Source organism: Propithecus coquereli, unplaced genomic scaffold (assembly GCF_000956105.1).
Source record: "Propithecus coquereli isolate 6110/MARCELLA unplaced genomic scaffold, Pcoq_1.0 Scaffold236, whole genome shotgun sequence".
Lineage (NCBI taxonomy): Eukaryota > Metazoa > Chordata > Mammalia > Primates > Indriidae > Propithecus > Propithecus coquereli.
Genome location: NW_012147908.1, coordinates 1,948,575 through 1,970,687, shown reverse-complemented (window position 1 = coordinate 1,970,687; position 22,113 = coordinate 1,948,575). Strand labels below are relative to the sequence as shown.

General features: G+C 44.3%; 1 protein-coding gene across 1 annotated transcript in view; it reads left to right on the top strand.

The window, feature by feature from the left end:
* Positions 1-22,113, top strand: part of ARHGAP26 (Rho GTPase activating protein 26) — a 334,209-nt gene that overhangs the window by 16,761 nt on the left and 295,335 nt on the right. Inside the window, exons 6-10 of the mRNA XM_012645781.1 lie at positions 2,607-2,717; positions 9,631-9,735; positions 11,201-11,330; positions 12,725-12,825; positions 17,883-17,977. Coding sequence (XP_012501235.1) covers positions 2,607-2,717; positions 9,631-9,735; positions 11,201-11,330; positions 12,725-12,825; positions 17,883-17,977 — 542 coding nt within the window. The remainder of the gene's footprint in view (positions 1-2,606; positions 2,718-9,630; positions 9,736-11,200; positions 11,331-12,724; positions 12,826-17,882; positions 17,978-22,113) is intronic.

Here is a 22,113-nt window from a genome sequence, read left to right as displayed (position 1 = left end):
TTGTCTTAGTAAAGTGTGTTACAGAATGGTTTCTGACTCTGTTATTTCTAAGGAAAACAGAGTGTTTTGTTTCTTACTAGTAGGATATTTATTTATATTAAAAATATATCCACTTTACTGTTTTGTCATTGAAATGTGCTTTCGATGCAATTATTTGCTTTGAAAGAATGAGTCGGCTTAGCCACATTGTAGAAGGGTTTAGGGCTTTATAATGAGAGTTGAGGGAATTACCAGCATAGCTCCTGCTACTCCATGCATTCTTGTCTTCTCCCCCGCATTCTAGATCCCAGATCTGTGGTTTAGTCGTATCCACTGTAGGTCTGAACTGGACACACACCTGCACAGAGGGAGGAGTGAAATTGAGAAGAAGTGACGTAATTACCCTGTTTGGGGTAAACTGACAGTTTATCCTTATCTCGTAGAAAGTATTTGGGACTCGTGTAAAAATGTCCTTTTCTGAGATTCCCTGCCCTCTAATAGCTTGTTTTGTTCATTCAGAAGGACTGGCTCTGCAGGTTTCCCTTTTCACTTGAAAAATCTGTCCTGTGTGGAAAATCTGTCTTCCCTGGAAGCCAGCTCTGCCACAGGGTGTGGGATGTGGTAGAGCCTCGTGGTTTCAGGATGATCCGAGGGTCTTAGAGGTGAATCTACTAGGACAGAAGTCCCAGCTCTGCCCTGTACTAGTTGTGTGACATTAGCCAAGCTCCTTAATGTTAATGGACTTCATTTTCCTCTATTTAAGTTAGAGATAAAGATAATATCTTCCTTACAGGGAGTTATTGAGGATTAAATAAGGTAACGCATATACAGCTCTAGGCATGTTTCCTGGCACAAAGTTAGCGCTCAGCTAACCATTATCATTACTATTTCCTTTATGTTTGTTTCAAAGATTTGATTACTTTTAATATTGTGACGTGATACTATTTGGACTAACATGTCCATTTGGCCCACCCATTCACCCTTTTTTTAAATTGGTACATAATTGTACATATTGGAGTACATGTGATACTTTGATGCCTGCCTACAATGTGTCATCATCAAATCTCAGTGTATTTAGGGTATCCGTCACCTTGACCATTTATCATTTCTTTGTGTTGGGAACATTTCATATTTTCTAACTATTTTGAAATATTCAATGTATTGCTGTTATTAATAACTACAGTCACCAAACACTAGAACTTTTTTTGTTTGTTTGTTTCAGAATCTTACAGGGGTACAAACGTTTTGGTTACATGAATTGCTCTGGTACAGTTTGAGTCAAAGTTATAAGTGTGCCCATCACCCAGATAGTGTGCTCTGTGCCCATTAGGTGTGAATTTACCCATCCCCTCCCCTGCCACCTGCTTGATTTCTGTTGAGTTTTACTTCCATATGTGCACATGAGTGTTGATCGATTAGTTCCAATTTGACGGTGAGTACATGTGGTGTTTGTTTTTCCACTCTCGTGATACTTCACTTAGAAGAATGGTCTTTGGTTCCATCCAGGATGTCACAAAAGGTATAAAATGTAGTATGTGTATACCATGGGGTACTACTCAGCGACAAACACTAGAACTTATTCCTTCTATCCAACTATATTTTTGTACCCATTAACCAATCTCTCTTCATCCCCTCCCACCTCCTTCCCAGCTTCTGGTAACCATCATTCTAGTCTCCACCTTCATGAGATCCACATTTGTAGCTTCCACATATGAGTGAGAACATGTGATATTTGTCTTTCTGTGCCAGGCTTATTTCACTTAATATAATGACCTCCAGTTCCATTTATGTTGCTTCAAATGACAGGATTTCATTCTATTTTTCATGGCCGAATAGTATTTCATTGTGTCTGTCTACCACATTTTCTTTATCTATTTGTTCATTGATTCTATGTCTTGGCTATTGTGAATAGTGCTGCAATAAATGGGAGGGGGTGTGTAGGTAGCCCTTTGACACTCTTATTTCCATTCTTTTGGATATACCCTGCAGTGCGATTGCTGGATCGTAAGGTGGTTCTATTTTTAGTTTTCTGAGAATCCTCCATACTGTTTTCCACAGTGGCTGCACTAATTTACATTTCCTCCAACACTGTATAAGAGTTCCCTTTTCTCCACATCTTTTCCAGCATTTGTTATTTTTTTACTTTTTTATAATAGCCATTCTAACGGGGTTAAGATGATACCTCCATTGTGGTTTTGATTTGCAATTCCTGATGTTGAGCATTTTTTCAAATGCCTGTTGGCCATTTGTATGTCTTCTTTTGAGAAATGTCTATTCAGATCCTCTGCCTAATTTTTAATGAGATCATATATGTATTTTTTGCTTTCGTTTGAATTCCTTATATCCATTTACCTTTTTTAACCTACAATTCTATTTGAGGGCTTTTTTTGTTTTGTTTTTGTCTTTTGAAAAGATTATATGTATTTTAGGTGTACAACATGAATACCCCGTGTGTATGTTTTGACATACGTAGTGAAACGGTTACTCTTATTGTTCTTTCTGTATCATGCTATTTGATTTGTTTTTAAAAATCATCTCCAGAGATTTTTTTTTTTTCTGGCCTGCTTGCTGAATGCTCTCCTGGGGTAGTGACTTCATTTTTCTCCTATATTTCATCCTGTTTGTAGGCAGACAGCCAGGTGGACCTGGTCCGGCAGCATTTCTACGAAGTGTCCCTGGAATACGTCTTCAAGGTGCAGGAAGTCCAAGAGAGAAAGATGTTTGAGTTTGTGGAGCCTGTAAGTAGATGTTCCGGGTTTAATGATGTGCCCGTACTTCCATCCCTGCCTCTCATTCCAACCGTAGTACTTAGTAGATTACAGAATGCTCGAAGTCGTCGATGAGCAGGTTGACCTGCCCTAATGCTGTGCCTTGTCAGTCTGGCTACCCCGGTTTCTTCCCACTGCCGCTGTGCAGCTTGCAGTGATGGAGACAGAGCATTGATCAGTAGCTCCTTCTAGCTACCCAGTGTTGTGCTGTATGGGTCCCAGGTGGATGGAGTGGAAGTGGGAGTCTAGAGGAGAGGAGTTTTTGTCTTGCCAGGACATAGTGATTGCACCTTAACTTTCCTCCTCTCTCCCACCCTCCCGCTTCTCTCAAATAATCCAGGTGGAGTAGTAACACAGGGAAATGGCAGAATATACATAGTACTTTTCTCTTTTTGCCCCTGGGTCCAAAGCCCCTCCTTATTTCATTCACGTATTAAAAGATGCCATATAAAGTGATTTCTCACTGTGGATATGTTGTAATCAGAGCGGCATTGAGATTCTGCTGAGTAGACCGTGGTGGAATTTGGACTTGGGCAGCGTGTCCCGGGGGGCACGAAAGATTGCACTGTGGGAAAGAAAAGGTCTGACTTCAGTTAAGGCCACACCAGCGTGGTTGTGGTTCCGTTCAGACGTGGTGCCACTCCACCCTGCCGTGTGAGGCACCGTGTGGAGAATCCATGGCAGGAACACTTCATGGAAACACCAAAATTGCATACGGGCCTCAATTAAAAATTTGCACACCAGGGATTTTTCAGCCAAAATGCTGCCTCTGATTTAGACTCAAGCCTGGGGTCTTACAAGATTCTTATCTACTTAGATTTAAGAAAGGGCATTTTCTTAAGCAAATAAAAATAAAAGTATAAGAAACTGAAGGAAAATGACCATTCTTTTTAGTAAAGACTATTCAGTGACCCATTTCTAGTTTGTGGGATGCTACTCAGGCATGTAGACTTGCTAGTAGTTTTTCATCAAGACTCTGGTTGGCTTTGGAATCTGATGTCTACGTCTTTTACTGTGCCAAACTGTATTTTTGGGATTCCACTCCTAGCTACCTCATTTAGCAAATTTCTTAAAGTCCTTAATTACTTCAGCCTTTGTATATGAATGTTGGAAACCTTAGACCCAACTTCCTGTCCAGCAATGGTCTCAGCTGAGGCCTCAGGTCAAGAATCCCCATCTTTCTGCAGGGTTTGTTAGTGTGAGCAGCCGTCTGTCAGGGAGAGCAGGCTTGTCGCCGTGTCCCTGCTTGGGCTCAGAAGTGTGAAAGCCAGCCTGTCAGTCGAAGGTTTGCTGAAGACTTGTTTCCTGTGGTCAGGGAAGAAATTTAAATGCTGTCACACAGAATCAGCCTTCAGCATTGTTTTTATTTACTGGAATTTTTAGAGGAAAAGAACAATGCGATTCTAACAATGTATGTATGCATTGATCAATATTATTCTATATTTGCCTGCTTCTGATGAGTTTTATTCTAATTGACCCATCTGACTTTTTTGAAGTGAGTTTTTTGTTACCAACTTTGATCTCTCCGTAGGTATACCTAGTGAATTGAGTTTTATATCTGTTAGCTTTTCGTGAGTGACACCACAGTGCCTTATACAATAATAGATGTTTCTTCTTCACATATCTGTGAGGTTCAGCCAACCTTGGCTGGGCTCAGCTGGATGGTTTTGCTGTTTTGGGTGGGTTTTCCTCCTCCTCCTTCCCCTCTTTCCCTTCTCTTTCTCTTGTCCCTCCTGCCCTTCCTCCTCCTGCTCTTTTTATTAAATAAAAAAGAAATCTACAAGGATTTAGTATTGCAGTTCTTGGCATTGCATTGTATAATAATATGACAGTGTCTTAGGATGTTTTTACTTTAAGAGGCAGTAGCATTGTAGTTAAGGGTTCTAGAGCCAGACTGCCTGAATTTAAATCCTTGCTTAGTCATTTACTAGCTGTGTGTTCTTAGGCAAATCATTTCTCTGAGCTTGACTTTCCCCATCTGCAAAATGGGGATAATACTACCACCTACCTTACAAAGATGCTGTGCAGATTGACTGAGTTTATCCATGTAAGGTGCTTAGAACAGAATCTGATTAGAACCCAATGAAAAGTTAACAGTTATTTTCATTTACAAGCAAGTAAGTCAAGTGCCAATATTAACAGGGCCTACCCGTTTTAATATAAATAGTCTTGGTGGATCTAAAAACGTTTATGTACTGAATACCGTAGAAAAGTCTAAAGACCCTGCTGCGGTGTCTGAGGAGCTCACAGCCTCACGGTGGGAAGCAAGATGTCTATAGTGGAGAGCCAGCCACAATAACAGGCAGTTCAGTGAGAGGTTGGACAGGATGGATGATACAGAAGTGCCAGAGGGATATAAAGAATGTAATCATTGTAATGTGCAGCTGTTTTTCAGCTCATACAGTGCGGCAGCTGGAGAGCGAATGAACAGAAATTTCCAGTCTCATGTTAGGACAAAGAGAAAGTTATAGGGATTTGCCCAAAGTTAAACTAAATGAGCTGATTGAGAGGCTAGATGTGGGATTCAGATGTTTGGCCTTCGCTTCGCTACAGAAGTTCTCATCTCTGAACACACCAGCTTCTAGGAGTGTCAGTGGCTTCAGCAGCTGGGGATTGGGAGAAGACATTCACACGTGGAAATGCTGCCGAGGAGACTGGTGATTGGAAAAGCATTAGAAATGCAAATTCTCAGGCTCCACCCCAGACCTGAGATTTAAGGGTGGGGCCCAGGAACTGTATTTCAGTAAGACCTCCAGGTGATTTAGTTACACGTTACAGTGTGAGCCACTGGCCTACCCTCTACAAAGGAAGAACACGAAATAGCAATTGATGATATTAGCTGAAACCGTGTCATGGGCTGTGCTAAGTGCTCCACCTACATTATGTCATTCGATCCTTACAACATCTCTGTGGGTAGGTACTGTTTTTATCCCTATTTTCAGATAAAGAAATGGAAACACGTTTGTGTGTATTTACTTACCCAAGGTCATATCTAGTAAATAGCGGAGCTGGAAGAGTCTGGCACTTGATCTCTATGAAACAGCATTTGATTGCTTACAGGTGGAAAGGAAACCATCAAGAAATCTATTGAACTAAATTGCTGGGGTACCTAGGTGTGGGTATTCATATTTTGAGTTGTTTGCAGTCAAGAGAATCTTGTAGCCATTCAGAGAACCTCCGTGCACACTGGCCATGTTCATTTGTTTCTTAGAAAGTAACTTCTAGTACCAGGATGTTATTGACCTTCAGAAAAAGAAACAAAGTGTTAGTGTTCCAAGGAAGAAAAATCAGATTTCTGGGATCTAAACCATGTATGTATATTTTTGTGCCGGAAGCCTTTATTTTCTTGTTGCAGTACCTAATGTTCTTGAGATTTGGATTGCAGATAATGACATCCTGACTTCGTGGAGGTGAAGCCACGTTCCCTCTGTTCCCTGAGTTTCCATAGCTGAAGGTTGGCTAGTACTTCCGAGAACTTCCCCTCCACGGTTGTCAGGCACCGCATCCTCTGAGTTCCACCTCCTGGATGTTTCTTGGTGTCGTGTCTGTCCCATGTTTTCCTTTAGTCTTTGCATCCTGTCCTGGGCTTCCCCCTCCTCCAGCCTGGCCTGGACCACGGCACATCCGCATCAGCCTGATGATCTCTGTCTTGCCGAGCACCTCCTGACAGCACTGCTGTGCTCAGCCCGTCACATGGACGGTCTGAATCGACCTTCGCTCCAGCCCCGTGTAGTAATAGGTGCTGCTGACCCTCCTGTGAAAGACGAGTGAAAGGGAGTTATGTGGCTTCCCCAGCTTGGCTTTTCATCGCCCTACTGGCTGACTTTCTCTTTGTTGCCTGAGTGAACGATTCTTGGTGGCTGTGTTAGTTTTTTAGGGCTGCGGTGACAAAGCACCACGAACTGGGTGTCTCAGAACAACAGAAATGTAACGTTTCACAGTTTCAAGGGCGAGAAGTCTGAAATTGAGGTTTTTGCAGGGATCTCTGAAACCCGTAGGGAAAGGACCCTTCCTTTCCTGGCAATATTTGTCATGCTTTGGCTTATAGATGCATCACTCCAGTCCTCCGTCCTCACGTGGCTGTGCACGTCTGTCTCTGTGCACAGATTCTCCCTCTTTCTAAAGACATCAGTCATGGTCTCCTTATAAAAGTACTACGGCCCACCCATTGTCCTCATTTAACTCGATTACCCGTGTAGACACCCTATTTCCAAATAAAGTCCCATTCCAAGGTGCTGGGGGTTAGGACTTCTACATGTCTTTTTTGGGAGGACACAATTCAACCCCTAAAAGTGGTTCTGTCCTATGGATGGTGTAACAACTCGAATTCCTCAGTTCAGAATGATGCAGCCAGTTACATTTTTGCTTTATAAAATGAAAAACAAATAGGAAGTAGGATAGGCTTTGCTTATGGGGAACAAGGATGGGGAAGAAGGCAAAGGGAGGCGAGAAAGGTCTTTCCTTCATCGGACTGTGATTTCGCGGTTGCTCAGTGGACAGCTGACTCCTCTTTGGCAACCAGGTGGGACTGCAGCAAGCTCTCCCTCCGTGTGTTTGGGTAGGAGCATTTCTTCGAAGCAGACAGATCGTTCCACCTCTGGGGCCTCTTGCCCTGAGGGGTGGATGTTCATTTCCCACTTCATAACAGGCCCAAAGGTCCAGACGTAGTGTGGGAGCGTGTAGAAGGGGCGCGGGAGAGAAAAAAGATGCCGTGAGGGGAGAAGGAAGGGGGAAGAAGTGGGCCAACATAGCAGTGTCTAAGGAGTCGTTTCCCGTAGGAAAACGGGCAACCAAGGCATGACACCAAAGGAAGTGAAAGCCAAAATAAATGTTATTAACTCTCTGCCCTTGGAGCCTTGCCTGCGTGCCCAGGTGGCATCTCAGTGAGCCGTTTGAGCATATTTAATTACCCCAAGCAAGAGAGGCTCTGTTGAATAAATCACAGCTAACAGGAGGAATGACCTTAGAGTTAGCTGCTTGCCGTCTGCATACTCTCAAGCGGGGGTGGCTGTGTGCCTTGGAAAAGCGCAGGGGCCCCGCGTCTGCGGACAGGGAGGGCGGAGGCGAGTGGAGGGAAAGCGCGGTTCTCACTGTGAGTGCTGGGACTAGGTCTGGCACAGGAGCCCCTTCTCTATTGCTGGAGCCATCTAGAAGGACAGGTATGGGCTGTCCTCTCAAAAAAAAAAAAGTATTTCATATGGAGTAAGTCCAAAGCCTTTGGCAATCTTTGAGGAAAAGAGTTTGTGACCAGTCTCTGTGACTGTATGTAACTTACCACCCATCCATTGATTTACGTTGGGATCTGTATATGGTGCCACAGGAGGGCTTTATAGCCAGAGGACTCAGCAGCGCCTGCTCTGCCACCTCCCGTGAGAATCTAAGGAGGGTAGATGGGCTCGGAACAATGGCAGTGGGAAGTTCAAGTACCATATTGTCATCATCTGGGTTTTGTCTGACTTCCCAGGGCAGAGCTCTTTGATTAAGCTGGGCCAAGCTGGGCACGTGGCGTGGCCCGAAGACTGGGCTTCCACATCAGCCCAGACGGAGCAGCACACGCCTCTGTGCTCACCGTTCTCGCAGCAAGCAAGGCGGGAGCGTGGGGGTGGTGGGCGGGATGAGATTCTTGGACCGTCATTGTTAGGGCTGCCTCTCAGGAAAGGAGAGTGAGGTGAAAGCAGGTGGGACGGGATTATGTTTAGTAAGTACAGCTAAGTTCACTCGGGGACTGAAAAACCGAATACAACAACATGGAGCAACGCCAAGGTGTCTGGGTGTAACAGGTGGTAGGGGCAGGTCGGGGAAGTCAGAGTGGACCACTAAGAAAGTGAGAGTTGGCCTTGAGACGTTGAAGTTGGGACAGAGATGGTTCTCAAATGTTGTACAGCTGGGCTGGGGATGGCTGCTGTGCTGGTCCTTCTAAGCCTCGTTCGGGCTTTTGTTACAGTCCTTTCCTCCAGGTGGAAGTTTGAAATTGGGGGAAGATGTGTAGACCTTGGGAAGGGGCAGGGAAGCGTGACAACAGTGAGGTCTGGACATAAGCTCTGAGAGGAAAGACCACAGGAATTGTTTATTTAGCTTGGAGAAACGAAGGCTGGCAGGGGCTCAGGGTGGGGATATTAACAGTTTTTAAGTATATGAGGGTATGTGGTGAGAACTGTGGTGAACACATGTATTCACTATTCACTGAAGACTAAACAATGAAGGGGCTTACCTTTAGCCCGAGGGGATTTAAATGAGAACGTGGGGAAACCATTGTAAGTGAAAATGTGGGAACGTGGCAATATTTTAATAAAGGAATCTGTAGTGTTTACTTCTGGATAGTTTAGGGAAAGCACAGAAGCGTGCTGTAGCTGAAGTCTAATCTGGGTGATTTTCTTTGATTTGACTTTGCCTGTTAAACTGCAGACTCAGGACACCTAGCTTCCTTTTCTCCCTCTTCTGCATGATAACCTGATATGTCAAATGCACTAGAAGGAATCTGAGTTGGAGTCCTGGTCTTTAGTTTTTGAAGAAATGATGTTCTTAGGAGGTGGTGACGCTCACAGGGTAAGAACGTGGGTTTTGGTGCCAAGGAGACCTGGTTTCAAATCCTGGCTGCCACTTTGTGTTTGGGAGCAGGTTTCTTAACCTTTCTGAATCTGCTTCATCCTTGGTGAAATGAGGATAACGGTAGTACTGAGGTCATAGGTTGTTGTGAGTATTCATTGAGACAGGGTGTGGAAGGGTGCAGTGCGTGGCACACAGGTGGTGCTCTTTAAGTGTTAGCCGTTAAGATTTAATATTCATTCCTGATGTTCAAACCAGTTTTGGGAACTCAGATACACGACGTCATCCCTCTTTGCAGCCTGTTTATGTGACGTCTGCCTTTCTTCCTGCGTTACAGCTGCTGGCCTTCCTGCAAGGACTCTTCACTTTCTACCACCATGGTTATGAACTGGCCAAGGATTTCGGCGACTTCAAGACACAGTTGACCATCAGCATACAGAACGTGAGTGGGCATAGGGGCGTCCTTCCTTTCTCTGGTTAAGGAAAGGAAAAAAACAAAAGAGGAGCCTAGTTGCCATAGAAACCACCTATGTGGATTGGAATATAGGGGAGGAGAGTGGGTCTTGCTAGGGTTCGGAGGGTAGCTGGGGGCAGGCATTCCTGGAGTACTTAGTGGCCCTGGGCTAGACCATTACCCTCTTCCCCATTATTTTGATGTCCTATTTATGTTCTCGGAAGTGCTGCTGCTGGTCATGTTTCAAATCTGTAGCAACAGAGGCAGGATTTCCTTTGGCAGTAGAGAGCCCAGCCCAGCCTCCCTTCTGTGCATCTAGCTGCCTGGCCACAGGCCTTGGGGTGTGTGTTTGGGGGATGAGGGTGGGAGACACATGCTGGTCTCTGGCTCAAAGAACATGCTCTTGTCCAACTCTTAGGACGGCTGACAGGAAATCCAAGTTAGTGCGGTTCACTCCCCGTCTTCATTCCCAAGTTTTAAACACAGAACCTTCTGGTGCACAGAATCCTGCTTAGGGCTTTTTGGTTAGCAGTTGCTGGGGCTCAAGCCCTCCTTTTCACTGTGTGATGGGACCACGTTAGTCTTCTTGGTCTCTAGGTGATCTCGTGTGGGAAACAAAACCTAGCATGTCTGCTGCGTGGCTTTTAGAAGCCTGGAGCTTGCGTGGTTCTCTGTGTTGTCTCAAAGGACAGAATCTTGGAGAAGGTTTCACAAAGCGTGGCTCCCCTTAGGCTGAGTTCCTCAGAAGACAGACTCTGAGTTGGAGGTTTACATGCCAGAGGTTTACTAGGGGCCGATGCCGGCAGAAACACCTGTGACAGTGTGAAGCTGACGGGCAGAGGGCGAAGTTGAGCCGTGACGTGGTTGCAGCAGGGCTCTCAGTGCCGTGGGGGCTCTGGAGCTGGGCGCATCCTTCAGAGTGGTCCTGCATAGCCTAGGCAAAGGGGCCAGGCCTTTGACCCCTTCCCCTTTTGCTCCTAGCCTTGACTAGTCATCGGGTGCAGGCTGCCCTTGGAAAGGAGTGCCCTCCAGTGAGGCAGCTCCCTTTCAAGGAGGGACTCGCCTGTGAGCCATCGGTAAGCAGCGTTCCCTGCAGCTGGAGAAATGAGTACCTTAGTCGGGAAGGCGTACAAACCTCTGGAGCATCTGCATCAGAATGCTTTTTAAAATGCACATTTTTGGGGTCCAGAGTTACTAAATTGGAATGAGGCCTGGGTATTTGCATTTTCTTCAGGATTCCCTAGGTGATTTTGATGGTCACTAGAGTTTGAGAGTCATTCTACTACAGGACTTTAAGGTCAAAGTTTACATCTTATATGTGAAGGACCCAATTCCTGGAGGGTTGAATGTCCCTTCTTGCATTTTAGGTATAAGGATTCTATTAGGTTGATCTTCTGACTTATTAGACAGAGATTTCATTTCTTTTATTTGAATAAAATTCCTTTCATCCTAGACAAGAAATCGCTTTGAAGGCACCAGGTCAGAGGTGGAATCACTGATGAAAAAGATGAAGGAGAATCCCCTGGAGCACAAGACCATCAGTCCCTACACCATGGAAGGATACCTCTATGTGCAGGAGAAACGTAAGTGCTTTGACGGGCGACAGCTGGGGATGTACTCAGGCCTTTTGCCCAGCAGGTGGAGTGTATATCCAGTAGTGCCTGGGGACTGTAAGTGCATGTTTGAATGAATGAGAGTAATTTTTATAGTTCAGTTTCTCCGAAGGGAAAGATGACGTCCACAAAGTCTTGTCTACCTCTGTGTCCTTTATGACTGGGAATTCCCTTGAGAACCTGAAATTCCTTGAGGCTCCGTGGTTGCTCTTCTCTCCCTAGTGTTACTCTACTCCTGAGGATCCTATACCCCTAGTACAGCTTTATATACCGTACCCTGAGCAGAGAGGCCTTGGAAAGGTCTTGCATGTTAGACCTTACTGTCTATCAACAACCGGATCCTTTGGTAGACTTAATATTTGGTGATTCCAAGCAATCATGACCTAGGCCCTTTCCTTCTTCTTCTCAATTCCTTTCACTCCAACACTTGAATTTTATTAAAAATAGAAGCAAAAGCTTACTTTGAGAGTCAGGAGGAAGACCCATTGCCCTGCAGAAGATGTCAAAGAAAGAAATGGCAGGGGCTGCCAAGGTGAAATTTGTAGTGATGACTGTGTGATCTCCATAAGCATCTAAAACTAGTATCGATTGAGGATTGAGGTCCTTGTGGGCTAATAATACCCTCTTCCGCTAACAGTACTTTTTTTATTCTAAATGAAATCATTGGCGAGCACTGAGTAAAGTCAGAGACATCATCAGAACTTGACTGTGTGGCGTCTCCCTCTTTCCTGAGGGATAATTTTGAGGGACATACTCCTTAGATGACATCTGGGCGTTGAAAGCCACTTCCATCCTGTATCTCTGGTGTCTCTGAGGTTTCCTTGTCTGCTGTTCGGATCTCCTTGAGTTCTGCTACAGCAAAAATCGGGGGTTTGAAAGTAGATCAGAACCCCTTGATGTCTGTGCGCAGCCAAAGAGCAGCTGTGTGGGAAGCGTGAGGTCACCGCATCAGATGGGAACGGTGACAAGCACTTGGAGAAGCCTTTCTGCGCTTTTTCCTCAGTCATCTTACTCCCGTCAGGGAAGAGAAGGGAAACTTCAAATGCAGATTGATGATGGGAATGTGAATTAATTTCCCCAAGGAACCTCGACTTCCCTTATATTTTAAGATCCACTGGATGTAGTGTTAGTGGGAAACAGTCTTCTTTGGTCTCTGGGGGAAAGCCCTGGGTTCGCTCCATTTCCAGCCTGTGGAATCAGATTTCTGTCTATTCCAGTCCAGCTAGTGCGGAGAATATATTGCCCCTAAAATGGTTCAAGGGTAGATGAACACTGTGAGTTATGCGCTGTGTGTTTCTCCAGTTAACGATGCGCAGCACACAGTGGACATGTATAGTTGTTTCATAGGATATATTACCTTGCAGGCCACTTTGGAACTTCCTGGGTGAAGCACTACTGTACATATCAGCGGGATTCCAAACAAATCACTATGGTACCATTTGACCAAAAGTCAGGAGGAAAAGGGGTGAGTTCATTTTTTAAATTTCATGTTTGATTTGCTCTGCTAACATGTACTGATTATAATGCCAAATATAAAGTAACACCTCCAATGTTTCGCTATAATTTTCCTAATTATTATACGGTGGTTCCAGGAGGCCTAGTACCCTAAAGAATAACTAAAACAAGATGATTAAGCTTAGCTCTAAGTTATGTTAGGAACTGCAATCAAGAAAGATCCTCGTATTTCACATATATATGGTATCACGTATGTCAAATGTTTTTATTAAATAAATGCTAAAAGTTCTTGGATGACCTCATCCTGAGAAACTGATTTATGTCACTCTCACTCGATAACCTGGAGAGCTGCCAGTCGGCAGTTTAGATATTTCAGTTATCTATTGCTGTGTAAGAAGTCACCCCAAAACTTAGTGACATTTAAAACAGCACCAGTCATTTTAGTATTTCCCATCGTTTCTGTGGGAGAGGAATTCAGGGAGCATTTGGATGGGTGGTTCAGGCTTGGGGTTGGTTTCTCCTGAGGTTCCAATTGGATGTGGCTATCGCTGGAACCATGAAGGTCTGAAATAGCTCAAGCCTGGCCAGATATAGCCCTCTCTCTCTCTCCTGGTCTCCTCTGTGCTTCTCTCCCCTCTTCTTTCCCTTTTTCTCTGCTTAGTCTCAGGGCCTGTCCGTCCCATCTCTCTACATGGACTAGTTTGGGCTTCCTCACAGCATGGTGGCCTCAGGGCAGCTAACGGTTTCAGGAGTGAATGTTCCAGCAACTAAAGCAGACACTGCATTGCCTTTTGATGACCTAATCTCAGAAGTTACAAAACCTTACTTTTGCCCTGTCTGTTGGTTAAAGGTCACAAAAGCCCAGCCAGGTTCAGTGGGAGAGGATGTAAACCCTGCCTCTTGATGGGAAGAGTATCAGTCTCATTGTATGAAGAGCATGTGGGCCGTCTTTGGAAGAGGCAACAGGCCATGTCGGGCTCCCAGTGTCACTGCCGTTGGGCAGCTCCTTGAACACTCGAAGTTCCCCCCTCCATAGAGCTGTTGCTTCTCCCTCCCGCCTGTCAGTCTCCTCTGGGTACCCCGTAGCAGGCCAGGTGCATTTCCTGTGGAGGGGATCTGTCTTTTCTCTTTGGCTGCTCCTAATATTTCTTTTCTTCCTTTGATAGTCTTCATTCCGTTATAATAAGTCCTAGTTTGATTTTTTTTTTTTCCATCTGTTTGGGAATATTTGGCCTTCCTGGATATGAGGTTCGATCTCTTTTGATAACTCTGGAAAATTCTTGCCAATTATCACTTTGAATTTGACTCTTCCCCATTCTTTTTTTTTTTTTTTTTTAAAATATGGAACGCTTCACGAATTTGCGTGTCATCCTTGCACAGGGGCCATGCTAATCCTTCTCTGTATCGTTCCAATTTTAGTATATGTGCTGCCGAAGCGAGCACCCCATTCTTGATATTATCTCCTTCTGGAGATATTTAAGTGTTTTTAATAAAAAAAATTTACATTTTTCATCTCTTTGAATCTCTGGACGACATTCTGAATAATTTCTCTGGCCCTATCTTTAGTTTCAGTAATTTTTCAGTTGTGTCTAATCTGTTGCTAGATTAGTGCTCTGTAAGCATTCCAGCCCTGGTCCTCTCTGTGGTGCATTTTGCGCAGCATGTTGAGTTTGCGCGTGTGGGGTGTTCTAGTGTAGAGGTTAGAGCACTGGCTTCGATACCACAGTGCCCACGTCGGTGAGGTGCGGTGCTGTTGTCGTTACCGTTAGCTACCCAGCCATGCTGCGCCCCGTGCTCTCTTCTACTTCCAATTTCTCTTCCTGGCTTTCTTTTGCTTAAGCCACAATAGCGATGTTTATCAACATCTCTATTCCTTCCCTGTAGCAAAGCAATAACAAAGCCCTTTCATGTTTCTTGGCAGGGGGTGGAGTTGACTTATAAATAATCTCAGGAAAACAGACATGTTAAAATATCATAACAGAGAATTTACAGGGAGAAGGAATATTAAAAGCCTGTATTAATAGGTGTCCCCTGGTTTTCGTGATATGGAAACAGAGTTAGGCCTGTTTTCCTTGGATCGAGTCTTAGTCCTTTTCCAACTCTTAGTCCTAGAAATCAGCTTTGCTGAATTGTTCTCTCACATAGTCTATTTTGGGGCCTTTTATCTTGTGCTTTCCTAAACTTTTTAACAAAGAACTCTTCTGTATTTTCTGTATTCCTTTTTCATCACACTTGAAAGTGAAGGGTGGAGACCAATTGTGGTGGATGTTTGGCACTCTAAAGACCTTACTGAGATAATCATAAACACCTCGTTGGGTTGTGAAGAGGTTTGTGTAAGTCAGCGTGTACAGCCTTCTTGGGATGGAGCCTGACACGTAATGAAGGCTACAGTAGGACCTTGATATTACAGTAATTAGTAATTCCTTTCATTTATATTATGGTGCATGCTTTTCTACATCCTTATCCTGTTTGATCCAATTTTCCTTCTTTTACAAAGGAGGAAATGGAGGTTTAGAGAGACAAAATGATTTCTAAGGTCATATAACTAATGAGTTGTGCAGCTGGTACTCAAACCCTGATTCTGGGATCTGAATCTCCTGATTCTGAAGCCATGTCTTTCTGTGAGGTCACTGGTTCCTCAGCTTTATAGTGGAGGAAACATGAGGACTAACTGTCTAGAGGTGATGTCTTCTCGCTTTGGACAGAGGAAGCACGTGATGTCTGTGCATACGTGTTTGAACAAAACTCCTAGGAGCTGGAGGTAGGCAGAACATAGATAACTTAGATACCGATTAATGTAGATAATAGGGTGTTTTCTTTCCCTGACGTGTTTTTTCTCCCCCCTTCCTGCCCCTCACTGTCCCTTGCATTTGGATTATTTTCCTTGGAAAGTACCCACTGTTCTCCTAGCTTCAGGCCTGGAGTTAGGAGCAGATTTGCTGTGTCCTCTCGGAGAGCGGACCCCCTGTGGGATGAAAGAGTTTTCCTGCGTCCTGCCTTCCGAGATGGGGCACCTCTGTAGGTCTGGAGCAGCCTAGTGGATCCTGTCCCTTCCCTTGCTTGAAACGCTTCTTTATTTTCCTGCTGCTCTCGGGATACAGACCACAGTCCTGCTCTCCCTGCAACCCCTTCTCATTCCGCTTGCCCTCTCACTCTGGGCATCCAGCCACCAGCTCCCCTTCTGTCCCTTCAGGACTCTGCAGACCCTGACCACAGGGCCTTTCCACCTGCTCTTCTCTGCCCCCTGCTCCTTTCTCCTTGCTGTATTGCCTATGAATCCTTTTAATCCCAGCTCAGGAAAGCTTTTCCTAACCTTGCAAACCTGGTCAGATCCCCTGAATTTAGGCTTTTGTGGCACAGCCTGCCTCTTTTTTTTTTTTTTTAAATAATGTTTGTCATGGTTATAACTTTTCATTTACTTAAGTGGCAATTATCTATGTCTCCTATGTTTTCCAAACCATCAGTAGTTGAACAGATCACCTTTATAGATTTTTTTGATATATGTGGTCAACCTTGGAACAGAATCTCATCTTCCTCTTTTTTCTGCTTATATTTGATGATCCTTTTATAGATCCCTGTTCCCTCCCATTTTTCTGCGACACTGCACGTAAGCTTTCGACGTGGAAGCTGTTCCATAGCCATTAAATCTGAAACATGCTTAGAAATCGCCAGGGTCGGAATCCCTTACGTTTGGGTGTTTACATGCATTTTACAAAGTGGAGAAAGAACAGTTCTCAATCTGAGAAATTAATCTTTGTTATTCAGTAAAAGACAATAGTTGTAAGGCTTGCGAATATAAACTGTCTCTTCCTAGGTCTTCTGTGTTGTGTGTGCTATTGTGATATTAGTGGGTGGTTAAATTTTACCTTCTACAGTCACATTTCCTATTATTTCAACAAACTAGACAAACTTGCTAATTTCCCCCCTAATTTAGAATAAAAAGATTGGCGGAGGCAGGAGAAACAGAAACCCTAACAAATTCCTAAGTGACAGAAAGAGAAAAGAAATCAGGGACAGCACATTCTATGTTTCCAGGCAATAAATTAGTGCTCTGAGATGAAATTGTTGCATTCCATTTGTACAACAGAATACTACTCAGCAATAAAAAGAAATAAACTCTTGATGTGCACAACACGGATGAATCGCAGAATAATTATGCTGAGTGAAAGAAGCCAGACTAAAAAGAGCACGTATTGTGTGGTCTCGTTATATAAAATTACAGAATGTGCAAACTAATCTATAGTGAGTGACAGAAAGCAGATTCCCTGTTGCCTGGGATGGACTGGGGGACGGATTACTGAGGTGCATGAGGAAGCTTTTGGGGGTGGTGGAAATGTTTGTTGGCGATGCTTTCATGGGTGTACATAGATGTCAAAATTTATAAATTTGTACATTTGCAACATGTATAGTTTATCACACATTAATTATATGTCAATAAAGCTGTGAAAACATACTTATTGAGTGCCTACTCTGTTCTAGGACCCTGCTGAGCTCAGGAGACAGAGCGTAAACAAAAACAGTCTCTTTCCTTAGGGGGCTTATAGTCTAATGGGAAAGTGACATTATTTTAATTGTCACCTATATCAACAGACATTTTCAGCCGTGATTAGTGCTATGAGGGAAGGAGAGGTACATGGTGCTATGTGAATACATCTTGGGGTATTTGACCTGGTTCAAGAAGGTTTCTTGGAGAAATGACTGATCCAAGATCATAGAAGCTCAGAGTTGGGTGGAGACCATCTTCTTCAACTCCTGTCAGACCTACAAATTAAGCTTGTTTAAAACGTATCAACAAGAATTTATCCACCACGGACTGATGCTGTACCATCATGACGCACCAGTACTAAAGATGTTTGGTTTTAAGAATAAAATGGTTTACACGTTTTAGCTGCATGAGGCTCTTGCCTGGAAAGGTTTATGATCAACCTTCTGCCTCACGTGGCCGTGAACACTCCGATTCGAGAAGCTGAAACGATTGTTCCCGTTTACGTGGCATGTTTGTCCCGGAGAGGAGCAGAGCGAGCCCATGTTCTGGCCTCATCTTGACAGTCTGTGTGTTCCCACCAGGGTGAAGATGAATCAGTCACCCTCAAATCCTGCACGCGGCGGAAAACAGACTCCATTGAGAAGAGGTTTTGCTTCGATGTGGAAGCAGTAGACAGGTGAGTGACTGTCGCGCTTTTCTCAGGATCGAATCTTGCTGAATTTGTCTCTCTTACCTTTTCCTTTCAGTCATAGCTTTTCTGCTGTTTTCACCTTCCCCCCCGCCATTCCCTTCCTGCCTTCTCCTTCCCTTCACTTACGCCCCGTGTGCTGGATCCAGGCCCTTGCTGGTCTGCGAGGATCGGTGCAGCAGATTGTAGGTCCCCATTTTGTAGGTTCAGCACTGCTCCCTGGCTTCTCTTCCTTTCACTTTAATGTGAGCCCGTCCGTGCTCAAGAATGTGTGTTATATCTCCAGGAGATTGGGTAGATGTTTAAAGGAAACTGACTATTTAGCATGACGGTGTCAGCTATTTGTGAATTTTTTTTTTTTTTACTTAAAATTAATATAATGACACAAAAGGAATTGGTGTGGAAGAAGTTTTACTCAAATAAAAAAAAATCAGCTTCTAGTTACAGCATTTCACCTACTGATGTGTACACGTGTCCAGGAAAGACAGCAAACCACTTGCGAAATCACAATCTTTGGAGAGAGAGCTGTGTGTTGTATTCCTCGAGATTTACAGAGTCTCTCATTAAGTTGTACCATTTCATGGTGTTAAGCTAGTTTGACAACATTCCAATTCTTTGAGACACTTTACTTGGCAACAGGTTGGTTCTTTCAACGAAACCCACGTGTTAAGCTTATTCGAGCTGCCTGTTCAAGATCAGCAATGCTGGCACCAAGATCCTTAAATCTCAGCATGATACTCATATAATGCCATTTAATCTTTCCCCTTTATTTAAAAAAAAAAAAAAAAAGGCCAGACCATTTTGTCAAGCCAGTACTGACAAACTCCCCCTTCCCTGGGAAGTTTACCCGTGGTCAACTTTCGCTGGCTCTGACGGGTCCTGAGACTGAGTACTGCGTGAGATGTTGTCCTCGAGTGTGGGTGGGTGTGGACAGCCTTCTTGTGGAAGGCATCTGCTCTGCGCTGTGGCTGCTGGGGCTCCCATGGAGAGAGTATGCCCTTTTAGCCTAAATCAGAAGTTCAGGGAAACTAACTGTATCTCTTAAGCAATTTAGTCATTGCAGCTTTGGCTCTCAAGCCAGGCAACCTGGGGTCAAGTTTTGACTTTGCTGCATGGTAGCTGTGTGATGTTGAGCAAGTTACTTAATCTCTCAGGGACTCGATTTCCTCATCTGGAAAATGAAGGTGGTAATAGTGTCTAGTTCCTAGGATTGTTGTAAGGACTTAAGGAGATAATGCATGTAAAATGCTTGGCAGAGTGGCAGGTAATAAGTGCTCCACAAGTACTAGCTGTTATTATTTGTTGCTAATGAGTTTGTCCTGCATATTTATCAAACTTGATATTGCATTTCTTTTCTAAACACAGAGAAGTAAATATAATTTGTAAAGAAAAGTAAGTGTCCCAGCCTGCCACTATGAATGGGAGGTGAGAGGGAAGGTTAGGGAGAGGGCAGTATGGGAGGTCGGTTGAGTTGGGTGGCAAAGGGATTGCACAGAGCCCTCCCCAAGCCCAAACTGGTTATTCTTGGTTTTAAACAAATCCTAAATCTGGGTGCTTTAAGCACTCTTAGACATCCCTCTTTGCATGTGGCTTAAAGGAATTCATAGTATTGGCATCCTGGGAGGAGGTTCAGAAGATGTGTTTGTGTGGAAGCAGAGCCAGCCGTGATGCCACTCAAACGCATGGCTCCTGGAGGTGACTGTCTGCGGGGCTGTTTGGAAGAGGGCATGCCTTGCATTGCAGCTCTCCGTCAGATTGAAAATAAGCCCAGGGAAACTTTCTGAAGTCAAATTATTTTCGTGTTTTCTTCTTCAGCTGTTTCCCGAGAGGTGGTGGAGAGTTGCTTTTTGGGTAATTAAAAGTCAACATGACGCCTCCGTCTCATTCCCACCCTTGCCGGCACTTCTGGTACCTTCCCTTCTTTATGGTGCCCACCGAAGCCGTGCGTGCCCCAGTTATAAGCAGAGACCAAATGTGTCACATTCAGCACACCTAGGGAGTTGATTTCTCCTGAGTTTCGGTCCCTGGTTCCCTGACATGACACAGAAGGGTTTTGGTCGTGGTTCTGACAAGGCTCTTGATAAGCAGGAGGTGAGCAGGCGGTCCCAGGAGACACGTTCCTTTGGCTTTCTGTGTAGGTCTCCAAGATTACGTCACAGTTGGGCAGTGTTTTTCTTCTCCCCAGTGCCTTTCTGTGTTTTCCTCACATACCCGGAAGGGGAACTAAGAAGAGAAGGAAAAGGTGTTTCCACATGCTGGGTGGTGCCATCCCTGGGAACTCTGCCCAGAGTCCTTTTCTCTTGAAGACTCCTACACTCTTCACCAGTGTCCTTTAGCAAGAAGGCAATTGCCTTGCTGTCCTGCCTTCCACAGGTTCCTCGCCTCCACCTTCTGGGCCAGAGAGGCAGACGGTCGAAATGCATGTTTAGCACCTAGGAAACGAGGATGGTTACATTTAACAACGTAAGGGTTCAAAATGCTTTCAGAGTATGTTAACTGTAGAATAGATTAACATTTATGTAGTGACTGTTAACATTTTATTTGACTAAGACACAGATAGATGTTAAAGTGTGATTTATGTCAGTGGTCACCAACCTTTTTGGCACCAGGGACTGATTTCATGGAAGACAATTTTTCCACGGACCAGCATGAATCAGGGAGGGGAAGGTCCACGGCCCAGTTCCTAACAGGCCTCGGCCCGGCGCTTGGGGGCCACAGATTTATGTGACTTAGAATATGGGATGTTGCCAGTTTTTAAGGTTGAGTGCTTTTATCATTTCTACTTAATGCCGATATGTCATGTTATTTTTTAACGCATGCTATGGCCTTCAGGAAGTGATATTCCAGCAGGTCGACATTGTGAGTTGATTACATTACATCATTGTATGTTACTGTGTGGAGAGAACCACCTGCACTCAGCGTCCACTGGGCTGCCTGTTAGAACTGCAGGTTCCGGATCTCTGCCCCAGACCTATGCAGTCTGACTTTCTGGGGATGAGACCCTGAAATCCACACTTTCAAGCTTTTTAGTTGTCCTTCATTCTTACTAATAATTAGTGTGTTAAACACCACACATTTCACAGTACAGTTTCATCAGAGCACATAAAAACACTTTCCTTATTAGAAACATTACAAGCAACCACAGCAAAACAAAAACAAAAATTCAGTCTCTTTAACTAAGTAGCTTAATATTTACCCATATGCCGGAGAAAACTATAACTAGTAGAAAAAGTGATTTCTAGTCTCTGAGGCAGATGACATCATCAGGACAAAAGCAAGAACGACCACCACAGTAAAACTCTACCTTTTTAGGTAAAGGATGTTGAAATGGAGGAGGGGTGAGGAAACTAGTAGTCTGAGAGCATTTTCTGTAAGCTGAACATTTCCCATCCATTATTTCATGCTATCCTCACGACCACCCGGGGAGGTAGGTGCTCCCTTACCCCCATTCAACTGCTGAGGAATCTGCAGTTTAGAGGGGTGAGGTCACTTCCCCAGGACTAAAGTGGGATTTCGCAGGAATCTGTCCACTCCAGGGCACGTTGCTGCCTCAAAACTCAGGATATTTTAGAAGCATTTTCCAGTGATGAGCCCAGTGCTGTCTGTGGTTGCATTTCAGAGATACCATGGAGTGTTGAACTTGCAGGCTCTGAAATCTGAGAAGTGCTATTCTCACTTGATCATTTGCATTTGGCATCATAAACTAATGGTACAGTAAACTAAAGCTGCAAACTTCTGTTTTTACATCTTCTACTGTGTGACCTTCAGAAAGTCCTTGCGTGACTAAATTAAAAGAGGCAGTGCAGATAAGAATAGTGCCAGGCACATGGCACTTGGTAGGTGTTCCATGAATGGTATTTTTTTTTTTCTGGACACCCATTCTTCCACCTTTTATTTATTTACTTTTTTAGAGATGGGGTCTTGCTATGTTGCCCAGGCTGGCCTTGAACTTCTGGGCTCAAGCAATCCTCCCACCTCAGCCTCCCAGGTAGCTGAGCCTACAGGCACATGCCACCGTGCCTGGCTCCACCTTTATTTTTTAAGGTGACGCTCTTGTTTTTTTTTTTTAATCCAAGGAGACTAGCGTGAGTAGGAGAAACCAAAGCAGTGGTGCCATTTATCGG